This window comes from Hemicordylus capensis, chromosome 1, assembly GCF_027244095.1.
Source record: "Hemicordylus capensis ecotype Gifberg chromosome 1, rHemCap1.1.pri, whole genome shotgun sequence".
NCBI lineage: Eukaryota > Metazoa > Chordata > Lepidosauria > Squamata > Cordylidae > Hemicordylus > Hemicordylus capensis.
Genome location: NC_069657.1, coordinates 385196045 through 385214638, shown reverse-complemented (window position 1 = coordinate 385214638; position 18594 = coordinate 385196045). Strand labels below are relative to the sequence as shown.

At 40.4% G+C, this 18594-nt stretch overlaps 1 protein-coding gene and 1 long non-coding RNA gene across 16 annotated transcripts in view; both read left to right on the top strand.

Moving 5' to 3' along the window:
* Positions 1-1644, top strand: part of RGS7 (regulator of G protein signaling 7) — a 281681-nt gene extending 280037 nt beyond the window's left edge. For 10 of the 15 annotated variants that reach the window (XM_053300907.1, XM_053300896.1, XM_053300935.1 and 7 more), the window contains one exon: positions 1132-1644. In XM_053300907.1, the coding sequence (XP_053156882.1) occupies positions 1132-1629 (498 nt within the window). In that variant the 3' untranslated portion in view covers positions 1630-1644. Of the gene's footprint in view, positions 1-941 lie in introns of all 15 variants that reach the window. The other 5 variants (XM_053300993.1, XM_053300982.1, XM_053300965.1 and 2 more) reach the window with 2 other exon arrangements.
* Positions 1645-12827: 11183 nt separating this feature from the next.
* LOC128347052 (uncharacterized) lies at positions 12828-18098 on the top strand. The gene is made up of 3 exons (XR_008317352.1): positions 12828-12959; positions 16740-16860; positions 17962-18098. It is a non-coding gene; the product is annotated as an uncharacterized LOC128347052 (long non-coding RNA).
* Positions 18099-18594: the final 496 nt, after the last annotated feature.

Here is an 18594-nt window from a genome sequence, read left to right as displayed (position 1 = left end):
GAACACTTAACCTGAACCCTAACTCTGCCTTTGTGAGTGACTGCCTTCATCACCTCATTTCCCCCCACACCCTGGACCATTTAAGAGGTAGGGAAGTTTAAAGGAGAAATCATTGCTTTCTCTCTTTCATGAAGAAAAATGTAGCCGATGGAATCAGCTCAGACACAAAGGGCTTAGGTTACATGGAAGCTGTAGTCTCCATTCTGCACATGTAAAGCTATGTGTTTCTTATGTAAAGCTATAAGTGTTACATTCTGCATATGTAAAGCTATAGCTCAGGAATTTCTTCCTCCCCCCTCTCCTTCTGGACTCCATCCACAGAATTTCACCAATCTGCTACAACCCCTCCCCACCAGCGTTTGCAATTGCAAATCACTCTGAGCAGACCATACCCAACATAGCTGTCAAACGCCCCTTCATTGAGTTTTGGAAAATGCCGAATTACTGCCAATGGCCACTCCACACTTCACAGAGAAACTGCAGGGCATAACAGAAGCCCGGGTTTCCCCCCCCAAACCCTATGAAAATAGAAGATTTTTAAAAGCCAGATATGCTGTACTTCAGGCTAAGCCAGAATGCGCAGCCTTGATTTGGAGGGAAACAGAGTCCTGTCTGTAGTGGTCCGTGATTGCCCGTAGAGATTTCAGGGTAAATGCAGCTAATATGTGAAAGCCCTGTGTGTGAAGCCTCCTGTAGTTTTGTATCTCTTATGGTCCATTCATAAATGCATTTCACTTCTTGATACTGCAGACATCAAATGATGAAACAATCATGTGTGAACCAGCCCCCAAACAGAGGCTTCCCACATTAAATATACCAATGCACAAAATGTTAGCCTTTACCTGCAGAAATTTAAGTACTTGGCAATGAACTGGTTTTTCAGTGATCATGCCTCTATTTTCTGTTTTTCTTTTGTTTGTTTGTTTTTATCTTTTCCTCAGGGGAAATCGCTCACGTCAAAGAGATTAACCAGTCTAGTGCAATCCTACTAAAAGGATCACCTTGTAGCATGGAAGCAGACTCAATCATTATACATACTTTGTAGCTCACTAATTGCCTGAAATCAGAGGACAGTAGAACAAGATGTTGCATGAGCAAGGACCTGACTTGTTTTCTTTTGTGTATATCAAGGCATTACAGACTCCAAGGGACTCGCTAACCTTTCGATGCCTCCATTTTGAAAACACTCTGCTCACTTTCGCCTTCATATCAAGCTGGATCTGTGTCTTTTTATTTTCTGCAAGCTCAAGTACAGTGAAAAAAGCTTCCGTTAGGCACAGTTTATTTACAGTTACTGTCAGTCACAAACTGGAGGAAATGTTAAAAAAAATGAATATATTAATAAATATATCTACTATGGCATCACAGCTATTGCACAAAAAATTAGCACAGAAGGCTTCATCTCACAGATGTATTCACATTGAGGAAGAAAACCTGTGTCTTTTGTCTGTTGTCTGTATATTCTATGTTAATGTTTCTTGCATTTATTTTTATACCATATTTTACGAAAAAGAGAACACCTTTTACTCCAAATGTATTAAAGTTGATCCTTTCTCTGTAAATTTGTGTATGTTTATATCGTTGTTTGATCTTTCATTAAAAATATGCAGAATCTCTTCCCGTTGGTAAGTTTAAGCTTATTGGGTGCAGCAGTAGCAAAGGGCTTTTAACCCATTTACTTTTAGGCAAACCAGATATAAACTGTTTAGAACATTGCACAGAAACTCTGCCTGTGGTCCACAGGCCTATGCCCCAGGGCAACACAGGAGTTCCCAACCTTGGGTCCCCACTTGGCCATTGTGGATGATGGGAGTTGTTGACTCCACCAACATCTGGGAACCCAAGGTTAGGAAACTCTGCACTAACAACATTTAACATGTAGGGCTCCTCCATTCATTCAACAGACCTTTGTTGGAATGCCTGAGGTGGCACCTGGGAGTTATCTAGACATGGCCTCATGCTGCGGGGCATCCAAAGAGCAAATCTGCTTTGGAGCAGATTTGCAACTGTTTAATTTGGGTGATTAGATGGGCTGTTCACATAGGGGCAGTTCTTGTCAGCGTTCCCTGCAGATCTTTTTCCTGTGTGCATTCCCACAGTTTGCTCTGGGTTTTTTCTCCCTCCAATCACATCCCAGGAGGAGGCGTGAGACACTGCCTTTTATTATTATTTTTAGTTTAGTTTAGTTTTAGTTTAGTTTAGTTTTAGTTTAGTTTAGTTTACTTTGACAGCCAGCCAGATTTTGGCAAAATTGACATGTCAAAACAACAAAACGCTTAACCCCAACCTGCCGAATTTGACCCAAATCTTTGCTGGTTTTTATAATGAACTTGCCTTTGTGAAATCATTTCTTTCTCTCTGTGATAAAGAAAAATCAGCTCAGACACAAAGGGCTCAGGTTACATTTAACCTGCAGTCTCCATTGTTAAGCTTCCACAACATCTGCATATGTAAAGCTGTGTTCCTATGGTGATCAGGCTTCAATAAGATGAAGCCGAACTTGAAAGCATAGGAAGACCATGTTTGTAAATATCCCTGGAGGTAGGGAGCTCTGTCTCTATACATCCTGTAGCTTCCCTTCTCATAGGAAATATTTGCAATTAGGGCTTGAAAATCCGAGGCCCAAATATTTGTTTTAAATAACCTCAGCTTAAAAAAACAAAACAAAAAACCTTTATAACAAGCACTGCTTTGGATGAGTCTTTTGTGAAGCAAAACTACTAGTTCTGTCAGAGTATTGCTAAATGTCTAACCACTTTAACCCCAGAAACCAATATCACGATTTCCCAAATCACACGTCCATTACACAGAGGCAGCAGTTCATACAACTTGTTCTTTCCCGCCGTTCCAGCCAAGACACAATCCCTTAATTCAAGAAGCATCTGAATCAGTTGTGTGGTCAGAGTTAGACATTATTAATGGAATAATACATTTCCAAGAAAGCTATTGAGAAAGGTAGTTTAAATTGTGTACAAAAGATCTTGTCTGAAGGAAGATATTCTCCATTACTCAGTGATCAGGATATATGATCTTTACTGGTTCTTGTATGGCATCCAATAAAATAGATCACCTAAAAAGCACAGTAATAATACATTGTCTACATTGCTTTTGCCACTATTTGTAAAAAAGAATGGAAAAACAACCCAAAGTACATTCAGACCATCCAATCCTCCATACAAATTATTGGTCCATGACTTTAAAGATGCTTTAGGACATATCACATTGCATGTTGCTATATTCACAAATACCAGTTATTAATAGAAGTGTGCGAAAGAGTGCAAGACATCTTGACTTATGGATGCAATATGAAAATGTTTGGCAGAATGGAAAGGAAACATGATAAAATTGAAAGTTTAAACAACATTATTCTGGAGGAGTTCAAAAAGTGCTTTAAAAAGACACTAAAATCTCTCAAACTAATGGTTTAATTACAACCAGTTATAAAAATGAATGAATGAATGAAATGACATGAAAAAACATCTTTACCTCTGTAAAGAGAATATCTGATATTTTCTGTTACATTCCTAAACAATGCACAGTGTGTTTATAAATGATCGAATGTAGAATTCAATCAGTGCTTAAGGACACTGATTTCAGTGGCTGACATACTTGCTCAATTGCAGGAAAATAGCTGGGGGGGAATATTAACTGACTCCCATTTTGATAACATCACAGCTCTACTGACACCTAAGGACAATTCCTCACCGAAGAAAGATGCCCAAACCAAGTTTGGTAAAGATACTTTTGGTGTCAGTGTAAACAGTTCCCCAGAGCAAGAGACCAAGCGACTCCCTGATCAAGATACAGTATCATCCAGGATAATAACTCCACTGGACAACGAGTGTTGTAATAGATCTTTGCAGAGAACATCTGAAGCAACTGGACAGATCCAGGGACCTACTCTCATCTGAACAGGGAAACATGCTGGTTGTAGATTGAAAATTAAAGCCTTTCAGCCAGGTTGCAACACTTGTGTGGAATGTGGCTGGCTTAAGGTCTAAAATTACTGACCCTGATTTTATGTCCTTTATCACCAAGCATGAGATACTGATAATGCAAGAAACTTAGTTGACAGAAGATATTTCTCTTTCTGGTTATATATCGATTTCACTAAATGCTATAAGAACTGCACGCAGAGGTAGACGTAGTGGTGGTTTAGCAGTTTTGGTCTCCACAGCGCTGACTTCACAATTGTCCCTGCTTACTAAGTTGGACCCCTATGCCCTTGCTACCCAACTTAATATTAGGAGCTGTAAACTGATATTGATTAATATCTATATACCGCCAATGAGTTCAAGTACATAGGTGACAGAGACATGGGCTAAAGTGGAAACCTTCATTGCAGACATGTTAATAGTGCATCATGATTCCTATCTGATTATTGCTGGTGATTTTAATGCCCGGTTGGGGAAGAATGATGAGGCAGTTTTTGCAAAATATAATTCCTACCCGGCAATGCCACCAACCCCTTCTCCCTTACTTATAAGGCAGTCAAAGGATGCTATAATTAACTCCTCAGGTCTGAATTTATTATCAACTCTCCATAAATTGGATCTACTCTTGCTCAATGGCGCGATGCAACCGGACTATCCTGCAGAGTATACGCACTGGTCAGATCCAAATCCTTCATTAATTGATTATGTTGCTGTAAGAAGAAATTTAGCACCATGGGTGGGGTACTTTCAAGTGATACCCCGCCTGGAAAGTGACAATTTTCCATTGATGCTGAATATAACATTAAGAGGGAGAATTTCTTTGGACTGTGAACGGGCTTTAGGTATACCAAAGGGAAATGCCCCACAAAGGGCAAAATGGACAGTTGGGCAGGTTATGAGCCTCCCTGATTTACTTAACTCCTCAAAAGCCCAGTATTTACAGAACGTTATTATTCAAGGGACATCTGTGCCCAATGGTAACTGCTTGCTAGATCATTATGATAGTCTCCTAACCTTAATACATCCAATGCTCATTAACACTATTCCAAAAACCGGACAGAAAGCTTTTTCTTGTCCCTGGTTTGATAGAGATTGTCGAGAGGCAAAAGGTATGATAATAAAGACACTTGATAGATACAAGAATGATTCAACTAAGTTCAATGTACAGGGTTTATTAATAGTGAGGAGGCAATATAAGAGGCTGTTAAAAGAAAAGAAATCTCAATGGATGATACAGAGAGGGAAGGAGTTAATAGAAGCATCCAAATTGAAAAATCAAAGCACCTTTTGGCGCTTGGTAGCACCTTCATTGGGAAGAGCTCCCTCTTTACCTGATTGTATAATTCTGGCTAATAAATGGGGACATCATTTTTATGAGATGTACAGACAAAATGATGCCACAGTGGTGAATGTTGAGGCATATACAACTGAACTCCCGAAATGGGGCCTGGTCTCCTGCTTGGAAGTAGAAGGTCTTGTGAGACAATTTAAAAAGGGTAGAACCCCTGGAATCAATTATATTACTATAGAGATGATTCTGTCTAACTTAGACTGGTGGGTTCCAGTTTTAGCTTCATTGTTCATGTATATAGATAATATGGCAAAAATTACACCCCATTGGGGAATGGCGATAATAGTCCCAATATATAAAAAAGGTAGACCGAGTGAACCCGCCAATTATAGACCTATAAGTCTCCTGAGTGTGATTCGTAAAATATATGCTAAACACTTAGCGATTAAGCTGGTGGACTGGACTGAGGATAAGAATATTCTTGCAGTTGAAGAGGCTGGCTTTCGAGCAGATTGCTCTACCACGGAACATGCTCTGACCCTCCATTATCTTGTTGAAAAATATACGGCTAATTCGGGTGTTGCACTTTATACTGCATTCATAGACCAGAAATCGGCGTTTGACTCCATCTCAAGAAACAGGCTCTGGCAAAAACTAATAGATTTGGAAATTGATAAGATATTATTACTATTAATTTATAAGCTATATGAGCAGTCTCGATTGTGGGTCCGTTGTAATCAGTATGGTTATTTATCGTCAGATGTTCCAACTAGTAGAGGAGTAAGGCAAGGCTGCATTTTGGCACCTACTTTATTTAACATCTATATCAACTCAGTGGTGATCTGTTTATCCGACATGTCTGTGCACCCACCAAGATTGGCACAGAAATATATGGCAGTCCTGCTGTATGCAGACAATATGATCCTTTTTATCTCAGATGCCCATAGGACTACGTCAAGCATTGGCACAATTAAGTTTATTTTGTAACAGTTTTGGTGTTTGCTAAATGGCCGAAGAGATATACTTGGCACATGAACAGGAACACAATTGAACAATTTAAATCTTATAAATACTTAGGTGTCGTATTCCATTCATCTGGCTCCCGTATTGCGCATCAAAAACATATTATTCAGAGCACTCAATTATCAATTAATCTAATTAAATCATTTGATTTTTCACAGGGAGCTTCATACATCCCTGTTGCAATAAAACTATTACTTGCCAAAGTGTATCCTCAGATTATGTATGTGCACAATTGGGCCCATTTAGTAATTTTGCTCCACTAGAAACACTTCAAACAAAGTTCATAAGAACTATATTACAGCTGCCATACTGTGTTTCAAATACTTTTCATTAGAAGGGAGGTGGGTTTGGTTAGATTCGAATCATGTTATTGGAGAGCTATTATACTTTACTGGTTAAAACTGGTATTCACAAAAGTCGGCTTAGTACATTTAATTTTGGAAGACTCTTTTAAGTCCAAATGGAAATTGGAAATTACAAAAAAGTTATTACTATACAGATTCTCTCAAGATGATTGTATTAGATTTGGTTTCGACCAGGCTAGAAGAACAATTGTGCAACGTATCCATGATGTGGAGTTGCAGATGGAACATGCAAAGTTATTGAGTAACATTTACAAAGGAAGTCAGAGCATCGAGCTCAAGCCTGCTACATATTTAAATAGCATTCTAATTCCAAAGTTTAGACAAGCTTTAACACTTGCCCATGTAAATGCTCTCCCAACAGCTGTGCTCCATGGGAGATTCCAGGGTATATCACATGCATCAAGATTATGCCCTTGTGGATCTGGTAACGTTGAAACAACTGCTCATGTATGTTCTTCTGTATTGTGATTATTACAGAGACATAAGACGCCAACTAATTGCCCCACTTTTGATTAATTTTCCGGGTCATGGAGATGATTTTTATTTAAACTATTTGCTCACTAATCTTAATTCGGATGTTATTCATATTGTGGCCAAATATTATTATATAATATGCCAAATGCATATAAATGTAGTCTGATTTTATATGATTATCTTATTATTATTATCATTATCATTATTATTTGTTTTATATTGTTGTATTGCTGGTCTACGACCGAAATAAAGTTTTACTTACTTACTTACTTGCGCAGCCAACTGTTCATCCCAGAAGAATGCCAGCCCACTGCTTTTGTGCCAGCTAAGAGCTCATCTCCACAGCTTTCAAAAGAAGAGGCTGCTCTGTGCTGTTGCTACCACCATGGGGAATAATGGCAGTAGTGGTGCAGCAACAATGAATCTTCCATCTTTGGAAGTTGGTGTGGATGGGATCTTGGTCGGCATGGAAGCAGCAAGCTTACATTCCTCTAAGATTCCATAGTATGTCAGCCAGTGAATTTAAATCTGTGTTGGATTGTAGTCTAAACCCATAGCTATATTACAGAAGCAGCTACCAACAAAGAAATGTTTTAAATGACTTATCCTAGGTTGGGCCCCAATCTATATATATAACACACCAAGGCAAGCTCTGCCCACAATGTGCTTGACCAACCAGAGGTAACAGAACAGAAGCACCATGGTGACAGGGCAGTGGGGATTCCATATGCAGATAGAGAAGAGGAGAGGGTAGGGGGTGAGTAAGTGTGGTGGGGGCAAGTGAGTGAGCAGGTGGGGAAGGGGCAAGCAAGTGAATGGGCAGGGGTGAGCAAGTGAGTGGGGAGGGGGCGAGCGAGCAAGTTGTGGGGAAGGCTGAACAGTAGGGAGAAGTGAGCAGTGGGGAGGGGCGAGTGAGTGAATGGTGGAGAGGGGGCGAGTGAATGAGTGGGCAGGGAGTGGGCAAGCAAGTGAGCAGAGAGGGAGAGAGCAAGTGAGCAGGGACGGGTGAGCAAGCAATTGAGTGGTGGGGAGAGGGCAAGTGAGTGAGCAAATGGTGAGTGGTGGGGAGGGAGCAAGTAAGAGAGCAAGCAGTGGGGATGGAGTGAGTGAGCTAGTGTGTGGCAGGGAGGGGGCAAGTGAGCAATCATGCAGCAGGGAGGGGGGAAAGAGAGTGGCGGGGAGGGGTGAGTGAGAGAGTGAGTGAGCAGGGGGTGGGAGAGAGCAGTGGGGAGGGGTGAGTGAGCAAGCTGAGCAGTGGGGAGGGGGCGAGTGAGTGAGCGTGCAGTGGGGAGGGGGCAAAAGAACAAGTGGCAGGGAGGGGTGAGTGAGAGAGTGAGTGAGCAGGGGGTGGGAGAGAGAGCAGTGGGGAGGGGGTGAGTGAGCAAGTGAGCAGGGAGTGAGCAAGTGAGTGGCAGGGAGGGGTGAGTGAGCGAGCAAGTGGTGGGGAGCAGGTGAATGCGAGTGGGTGGCTCTCATTGCTCAGTGACACTGAGCAATAAAGCAGGGGCTGTGGCGGGGGGCAAGGAGAGCAACAAAGTCCTAGCACACAGGTGACCTGTGTGGGTTTAGCTAGTATTACTTATTGGTGGAACTTCTATGACTTTAACAGCTGCATATCAGGCAGAAGTCAACAGTTTAAACTTTCCATGTTTACTTGATGCAGTGATAGGGGAAGCTGCGTGTTGATTTCTGCCTCTAATTATGCAGAAGGTGCAGGGAAACCTCTGTTCATGAAAAAATGGGTTGACACTAATGAAAACGTCAGACTTTCCAGTGACTTTCCAGTAGCAGATCCTACAAAAACTGCTGCCTTCGCCTATCAGTTAACTGCCATTGGCATCACTGTCATAATCAATTCATATCAACAGCACAGTGACTTTGAGGTTGTTGTTGTTGTTTTTGTTACAGGAGAATAATATGCCCAGCTTTTTATTATAAACATCACAATGGCATGTATCCAGTTATTTCTAAATGCAGAACTAGCTGAACTATCCAAGAATGTAGGTGGTTGCTTGGGAGCAACAACTGATGAAATAGCAAGTGATTCCAAAACAAACATCCCAGCATCCTCTGCAACAGTGCAAAGAATCATGGGGGCACCTATTTTATGTTGCAGTGCAACTTCCAGGGGAAGTATGCAAAATGTCAGGCCCTAACTAAAGCAACAAACTCACCAAAAGAATTAATATGTATATATTCTTATGTTGTTTTATGTGTTTATATTTATACAAACTGGTCTTGTTACCTAAGGTCTGGGAGGAATGGTATTTTCTGTGTCCCTCTCTCATCTCATGCATGGTGTCTTTTTCCTAATTTCTCCCAAATGGTTTCCTAAGTGGGATGTTTTTCTTTCCCAAATCTGTGTCTCAAGTCCTGCTGGATAAACTTCAGAGGTTCGCAGTCAACAATAGTATGTGACAATTTCCAGATGTTCAAACAATCAGAGTAATCCGAAATTCTAAAGGAAAATACTAGCAAACAAATATGGGCTGATTGTTGGAGAGGTTAAGCGGAGGGTCACATTGAAAGGTTTTGTACCACTGCAGAAACATGTTTAACACTACAGAATTCTAACAAGCTAAGAGACAAACCAACATGATGAAACTCCTAGTTTTGCTTTTGCCTTTTCATCCTAGGGAGACATTACACATCTTAACATGCAGACTTACAAATTTCACACACTGTAATATATGTATATGAAAAATCACATATATATTATCTTGTTTACACAGTCAGACAGGTGTTATTGACTGGTTTGTTTTATCCAGACATTGAGTCCTTCCCAAGGACCTGGGATGGCTGAATTTTATTGTCAATGTTGTTGCTGCTGTGTTAGATATCCGTCGCAGAATATAGGCTGTTCCCAGTAAAGCTGCTTTTTGTAATTGGCTGATGGTGATTTCTGTGGCCCCTATGGTGTTGAGGTGCTCTTCAAGGTCTTTTGGAACTGCACCCAGGGCGCCAATTACCACTGGGATTGTTTTGGTCTTTTTCTGCCACAGCCTTTCAATTTCAATTTGTAGATCTTTGTATTTGGTGATTTTTTCTATTTCTTTTTCTTCTATTCTGCTATCCCCTGGTATTGCTATGTCAATTATTTTAACTTGTTTTTCTTTCTTCTCGACTACAGTGATATCTGGTGTATTGTGTGGCAGATGTTTGTCTGTTTGTAGTCGAAAGTCCCATAATATTTTTACATCTTCATTTTCTACCACTTTTTCAATTTTATGGTCCCACCAATTTTTGGCTACAGGTAGCTTGTAGTTTTTGCAGATGTTCCAGTGCATCATCCCTGCTACCTTATCATGCCTTTGTTTGTAGTCAGTCTGTGCGATCTTTTTACAACAGCTGATTAGGTGGTCCACTGTTTCATCTGCTTCTTTACAAAGGCGGCACTTGCTGTTTGTTGTGGATTTTTCGACTTTTGCTCTTATTGCATTTGTTCTTAGTGCCTGTTCTTGCGCAGCCAGTATTAAACCCTCTGTTTCTTTCTTCAAGTTGCCATTCTTAAGCCATTGCCAGGTCTTGCTGATGTCTGATTTTCCAGTTATATTGTGCAAATATTGACCATGCAGGGGCTTATTTCTCCATTTTTCTGCTCGGTTCTTGACTTGCTCTTTCCTGTAGGCCTGCTTTGTTTCATTGGTGTTGAATAGTTTCTCGTTATTGACCATTTTAAGTGCATCTTCTTCACTGTCCCGTATATATTCTTCAAGGCCTCTTTTCTCCTCCTCTACTGTTTGATGGACTTGCAGCATTCCTCTTCCACCTGAGCTGCGGGGGAGGTATAGCCTATCGACATCACTGCGGAGGTGCAGAGCATGATTGATGGTCATGATTTTCCTGGTCTTACAATCTAGCGTCTCTAGCTCTGCCTGGGTCCAGTCTATTATTCCTGCAGTGTATCTGATAACAGGCATAGCCCAGGTGTTTATGGCTTGTATGGTGTTCCCACCATTGAGTTTGGACTTGAGGATTTTTCTAACTCTCCTGATGTATTCACTTCCAATTTTTCTTTTAACTTCAGTGTGTGCGATGTTATCAGCCTGGAGAATGCCCAAGTATTTGTAAGGTTCCTTCTCTTCCAGGTTCTTGATCTTGCTTCCATTGGGCCATTATATTCCTTCTGTTTTTGCTATTTTTCCTCTTTTCATTTATTTACATTTATATCCTGCTCTTCCTCCAAGGAGCCCCAAGCAGTGTACTATATACTTGAGTTTCTCTTTCACAACAACCCTGTGAAGTAGGTTAGGCTGAGAGAGAAGTTACTGGCCCAGAGTCACCCAGCTAGTTTCATGGCTGAATGGGGATTTGAACTCGGGTCTCCTCGGTCCTAGTCCAGCACTCTAACCACTACACCACGCTATTATATGAGAACATGCACCAGAGAGTCAATACTGGCTGCGTGTAAGGAAGCAAACTCGTTTTGGATACTGTAGAATGTATGAAAGAGAGCTTGAATAGAGCATTACTCTGCCAAAGTTTTCACTTCACCATCTTCCTTGGTGAGCATAGTCCTCCCTTTTCCATTGTGTCTCTCTTACATGTATCTGCTGAATGTATTTGTGAGTGAAAATTTGCATCTTTATGTATGTTGCGGATCACTTCTAAGCCCTATGTGGCAGTAGACTCCAAACTCCAGGGTGCTATAGGCAGATCAAATAACTGTTCCTGCCAAATATGCATGATGCTATTTGTTTTCTGTGGAACCGACAGGTACATGCAGAACCCAACCCAGTGACACAGCCAACTGCCTCCCAATCCCACTCTTTCTCTTTCATTCCCCTTTTACTGTTCCTGTTGCTTTTTGCCCTGTCCTGTCATTTGGGTAGCAGCAGACAGCAGCTGCTGAGCCACTCTGTTCAGCCCCACAGAGATTGGACGCTTTATGTTGCACTCTGTATGTATGTATGATCTGTTAACATGCTGAGGCTGCCATTTTGCTCCCCTTACCCCTCCCCACCTTTTTGGTCCTAGCATTTTTAATACTCATACTATCAATTCGTTCTGTCTTTCTTTCTTTGCAAGTTTATTTCTTTGCTATATAAATCTCTCTTACACATTCCGATTTATCTCTTTTACTTCCCTTTTTTCATTTTTTGTTGTCTTCCTTAACCTCAGCAGTACTCACCCTAATCTAACATCCAGTAAAATCTCTCTCTTTAGTTATGCCCAATTTCTTGTGCAACTTTCCTTCTCCTAGTTGGCTGCATTCACATTCTTATTTATAGAGCCTTTTTTTTTTACATCCACCAGAACGACTTAATTATTTAAACAGTGGAAAAAATAATTGTAATGTTAATTGAAAACAACTCTTCAACAAAAGATGTAACGGAGGTCCCAGTAGACAGTCTGGATCTCATTTGATTTCATCTGCATCCATCAGCATGGATGGTTAAAAATTTTAAAAGGCACTTTCTAAGGAGGAGTTTCAGCCAGCCGTACATGTATCTTTACACAGTCACAAAATCTGAGAAGGCCTTTGATATGACATTGACAAATAAGTTGACCACTACTTCTTCCTCTTTTGTAATCCATGGAGCAAGTATACAGTTGATGGTGAATGCAAGACAGCATTTTATTCCCTCAGGGATCCTCTCCACATCATCTGGAAAGAAAATTTCATTCTCCACACATACTGAAGCCTTATCGTATGGTTACTGTGCTGCAGACACTATATTGTCCTCAGATGTGTCTGCAGATAAGTAACTGTGTCCTCCTGTAACCAAACTCTGTACACAGATGCTGTAGTGACTCTTACTGAGAAACCTTGAAAGGTCGCTTGGAAATATAGGAGATGTTGCAAAAAGTTCCATTAAGAAACATTCTGTCATCACTTTAACTGACTACAACTGGGCCAGAGAGAGAGAGGTAAGTACCTGAAGAAACAGGCAATGCTGCAGCACAATCTGGTCAAGCAAAGTAAAGGGGCAAGCATAGAGAAACTCAAAGAGAGAGGAGGGCTGAGAACTTGGGAGAGTGTTTAGGTCTTTGCTAGATGAGGCTGAGATTGTCTGGAATGAAATGCCATGCTCAGTTGGGATGGCAGCCACACCCACAGGGAGCTTGAGGCACTACAGCCTTGCACACTTCTTATGTTGACATGTACTGGTGAGATTTGGCAGTGAGAGCAAACATCTTTGATGCATGAACATCTCAGTGCCAGGCTGGTCCAAAATATTTAATTTCCAGCTACCAGATGTAACCAGAGAATCTTAGCCCACAAGTAGATCAACATCAGTTGCAGATCACAAAAGTGAGTTGTATCTATATGGAAGGTTGTAAGTACTTCTAAGAATGCTCTCTCATACTCAGATGGAAACTCAAATGGCCCTAGTTAATGAGTATGATAGTCTCCTTGGAAACAATGGGAGATAAACATTGTTCTCTAGGGCAAAAGTTTGAGAGAGGCCTTGTCTATTCAGTGGCTAGAAAAAGGCACTCTACTCTTGCTTAGTGGCACTGTCCTTTATTACAGCTGATTCACATGCTCTAGGATTATTGAGTCCTGGGCAGGGCCGGATTAAGTTAGTGTGGGGCCTGTAGCATATGTTATGAAGGGGCCCCAAATTTAAAAAAATGCACATAAATATTAAAACATAAATTATTTACTTGCATAGTAAAGTAATTCAATTTTTTCATTTGCCTAGTGCCCCCCCACCAACCACCCCATGCCTCCACTCAGCTGAGCCAGCCAGTCAACAAACTTTGCAAAACGCACACACACACACACACTTTTGTGACTCCTGACCATGGGTTCTCCTTTGGAGTTATTTTCACAAAGAGAAAGGGGGTGGGGAATAAAACTCCGAATGTTTAAATTAAAAGGTTCTCAGGAATTCTGTACTTTGAGAAATCTGAACCTATTAGCAATTTTGGAACACAACAGTGGATGTTTGATTCCAATGTGTGCAGAACATATTGGATCCCAGCAGCCATCACATTAAAAGGGCCATTTGACAATATTAAGAATATATGTTTAACCTCTTGTGCAAGCCTGACAGGAAAGCAGATGTATATTTAAAATAGTTGATGCGTTGCAAATGAATGTGATTATGATGAGGTGCATTAGCAACTTCCATGAAAACAGAAGTATCCAAAAGACAATCTTTTGACAGGAGGCACAGCCTCTTTCAATCTAAATTACACTAACATGCTTAATATTAAAAGGAGGAAATGCACAAATCATTCAGTGCAACCCTAAGCATGTTTACTCAGAAGTAAGTCCCACTGAACTCAATGAGCCTTACTCTCTAGTAAGTGTGCTTAGGTTTGCAGCCTCCGTTTATCTTTGGACAATTTCAACGGGCATCCCAATGTAAAGCTAATGAAGTTGGCAACGCAGCAGTAGTTATTTCAGTTCTAGAGGAGAGGAAAGGAGCTCACCTTAAATTTGGCAGCCAGTTCCTTGAAAAGCAATGATCACAAATTCCCTCCCAACAGCACTAGATACTAAAGGAGGATATAAGTGACCTTACCCAACAAGACCGTGATATAAGCTCCCCTCAACTGATCCACTAAACTTTGAGACTCCTCTTGCCGCGCATCTGAGTTACTTCTGGCTTTCTTTTTCCTCTTAAAGGTACACATTCTCATTGTTTATCTTTACCCTCTCCCAGTCAGTCGGAAAACGCTGGCAACATTCAACTAGCATCTTCTTTAGATTCCTTTCTTCCGCCCGGCATAAGTTAGTTTTTTTTTAATCTAAACTGCTTTTATTTCTTTTACTCTCTCTGTGTGTATGTTTTTAAAAACTTTTACAGATAAACAAATAAAGACCAACTCCCTGGCGATTAAGTTATCTTTGAGACCCCTTTGCAAGCTATCTGTTCCTATTGTTGTTCTTACTGCTCCCTCCACTTAACATAATAGATAACCCAATCAACACCATGATGCCAGGAAGACCTTGCTTAAATGCCCTCAAGCAAGGCGAGAGAATGGGCAGCAGCATGCAATGAGGAGAGTCAGAGAACACCAATTAGAGATCAAAAGAAGGGGCAGACGTTCAAGCCAGGCATGCGGGGCCTGAGAAAACGCGGGGCCTGTAGCAAATGCTACATTTGCTACTATGTTAATCCGCCCCTGGTCCTGGGAAGTAAAACAAAACAAAACAAAAGCCTATGGTTCATCTCAAGGAACCTCTGTTTCAAATTCTGCTCTGTGTATAAAAACAGACATGTGAACCAGGCCCCACATTATTGAGTGATAATTGCATTTAATACATAATTATTGACATGATGAGGGAAATTACTCAAAGCAGTCCCATTTGAAATTAAACAAACAAGTTAGGCATTGCTTAACTTGTCTTTTTAATTTCAGTGGCTCTGCTTTGAGTAATTTTCCTCATCATGTCAGCCAATGTATGCAGTGTGTGAGCATACAGTACTTTCAGTCAGCAATTGAAAAAGGTCAAATGTCTGGTACGGTGTAGATTAGAACTGAATATGTATGTGCACCAGGAACAAACATGCTTTGATTTTTTAAAATCTGTTTGATTATTATTATTTATTTAATTTATATACCGCCTCACTCCAAAGGTTCTTGGCGGCTAGAGCCCTTGGAGTCTAGCTTTTGGAATATGAGCTTGAGTATATTTTGTGACTAATCATTGATTTGATACAAACATGTTTCTCTCCAGCATGTGCTAGAAGCTGGTTACTACAGCAGATGGCAGCATTGGGTTATTTGACTTCCTGTATCAAGATATTCTCCCCACCCCCACCCCAAGAATACAGTACTTATCAGAATGATAATTTAAATATATATATATATTAGTACTTGCACATTCGCTGTCTCCCCTTCTGACTTTTTAGGTTTCATTAAAAATTGATTGTCACATGAAAACATGGCAAAGGGGAGCCTACACATCAGGGGCAATGGGAAAACATAATTTATATTGTGTGAAGATATCATATCTGTTGTATAACTATATTTCTCACCCTGTGAAACCTATGGGGCTACTGCTATTTTAACTTTTAGAAAGACAGCTAAGGGCCTTAAAAAATTCTCTGGGACATCTGAGGGCTGAGGAAGGTCAGGGCTATCCTAGCCGGTTTTCCTGCTGATGTTTTTAGGATTTTTGGGAAGGTTTGATATATTTAATTGTTTTAAAGTGTGTAGTTTATAATTGATTTCATACTGTTATCTATATTGGGGGCTCTTTGAGTCAAAGGCAGGCTGTAAATGAAATTAATCAATTAAATAAAAATAAATATCATATGAAAAGAAGAACTCTGATGTGGTCTAACATGATCCAAGGAAGAAAGAACTGACATGAGACTGTGGCACCATCTACAGTACCTGATGTGAGAGTTCTGAAGGGCTGATTTCTATGAGTGCTAAAGAACTCCTGAGTAACACTTTTAAATGCCACTTCATCAACGTAATAAGCTTTGCAAGACACTCTGGGGACTTGTTAACTGACAGCAATAGACCAAAATACTGAAGAGCTATTCCACATCACTTGAAGTCTGTGCTTGTTCCTCATTGCCTTATTACATAATCAAAGGTGCGTGTTGCTTAACATATACAGCAAACTCATCTTAATACAACAGCAAGCTAAACCCTCTGGCTCAAATATCTTAAATACTTTGTTTTGCTTACTACCCTGACATTAACAGAACTTGTAGTTTTGTTTTGTTTTTACTCCAGATATATTTGAAAAATCTAGATGGACCTATGCATGTTACTCAGAAGTAAGTTGGACTTGGTTGAGACAGTCAAAGGAATGCTTATCAAATCTGCAGAAGACACAAAGCTGAGGGAGTGGGAGGTAGGCAATACTTAGAAGACATAATCAAGATTCAAAACCATCTGTAAAGGCTTAAATATTGGACCACCAACAAGACAAAGTTCTACAAAGACAAAAGTTCTGCATTTAGGGAGGAAACATCAAATGTATAAGTACAGAATGAGGGAGACCTGACAGAGGGATTGTGTTGATATCACAAGAAGGAATTGTTCCACTCGAGTCTGTGCTGACCAGACCTCACTTGGAATACTTATCCAATTCTGGCCACTGCAGGGACACTGATGTGCCAGAACATGTTCAGAGAAGGGCAATAAAGATGGTGAGGGATCTGGAACCAAGTCCTATCAGGGACAGTTAAAGGAGCTGGGTATCTTTATACCCAATGCTGTCACACTGATGGAGTAGATTTGTTCACCGATGCTCCTTAGGCAGGACTAGAACCAAAGGGCTGAAATTATAAGAAAGCAGATTTAGGCTAGATATTAGGAAGAATTTCCTAACTGTAACACTCTGTGTTGTGCAGTGGTAGGCTCTCCTTCTCTAGATATTTTAAGGCAGATTAGACGTTCATCTATTAGGAATGCTGTCCTGTGGGTTCTCACAGTCAACAGTAGCTGCATTTATTTCCTCCTACCCACTGATTTCTGATCGTGGGAATGGGCTCCATAAGTGGATGCGAGGGAGACAGGCAGGACTTAAGTTTCTCTTCAAACTGAACTGGAATCCAAGCTGGGGACTAATGGTTTATGTTATCATGTTTTTCCTTGCATTGCAGTGAGACATAATGAGACTGCCAAGTTTGACTTCTAGAATACCTGGAATAAAGCTTGATGGCATCACTAATGTTGACCTGTTCATGTGAAGTCTCCCACTCTTGTGGGAAGTTGTCCACATGGCAGATGACAATAGCATGTGCTGCTCCATCATTACACCCTTTCAGTGCTGGAATCACAATAAATGTGTCAACAGGCCTAACAAAGAATTTTTAGCACATCACCAAAACACACTTCACAAGATTCTTTGAATGGATCCATGACTGTTAAAATGGTATAAAAGGTATATAGATTTGTACTGTACTGTTCTATTAGTACTCTCATAGGGTTTGTTCTTCTTTACTTTCAGCATTAAAAACCCCTTCTAGGTATAATGGCAATGATTTGCCGCAGCAGCTCAGAATCAACAGAGGGCTGCAGGAGCCTTGTAAATGGTCATCTGGTTGTTGGCATTAAAAACTGGGGTTGGCACCATACCAAGGATCTGAAAGGAAAGTTGGAAAATGCAGAATATTTATTAAATGTAACCCTAGACATTTATGATGGAATATTTTCTGCATGGAAGCATATATGCTACAGTCTGTACATATAAACATCTTTATGTGTGCTGCAAAAAATTTGTCTAGTGTGTTTTTGCAAACCACAGTTACATTTTGTACTAAGTGCATGAGAGTCAACTCATGTTTCCCACAATAGAAAATGGATCATCTTGGAACAAAATATAGAATCACTTGACCTAGAACACAAAGGTCAGTCTGTCTTTTGAAAGATATCTATCTATCTATCTATCTATCTATCTATCTATCTATCTATCTATCTATCTAAGCAAGTTTATGTTCAGGCCTCAGCTTTGTGAATCTTTTAAAAAATTCTGGTTTGTGAAATCTGTAAATATTTAAGGTGAAATTAAAAACAGACCAGTTTAAAGATGAGCCAATTTTGTTTCTCCAGTTCACTTTGATTGTGAAAATGTTTACACAAT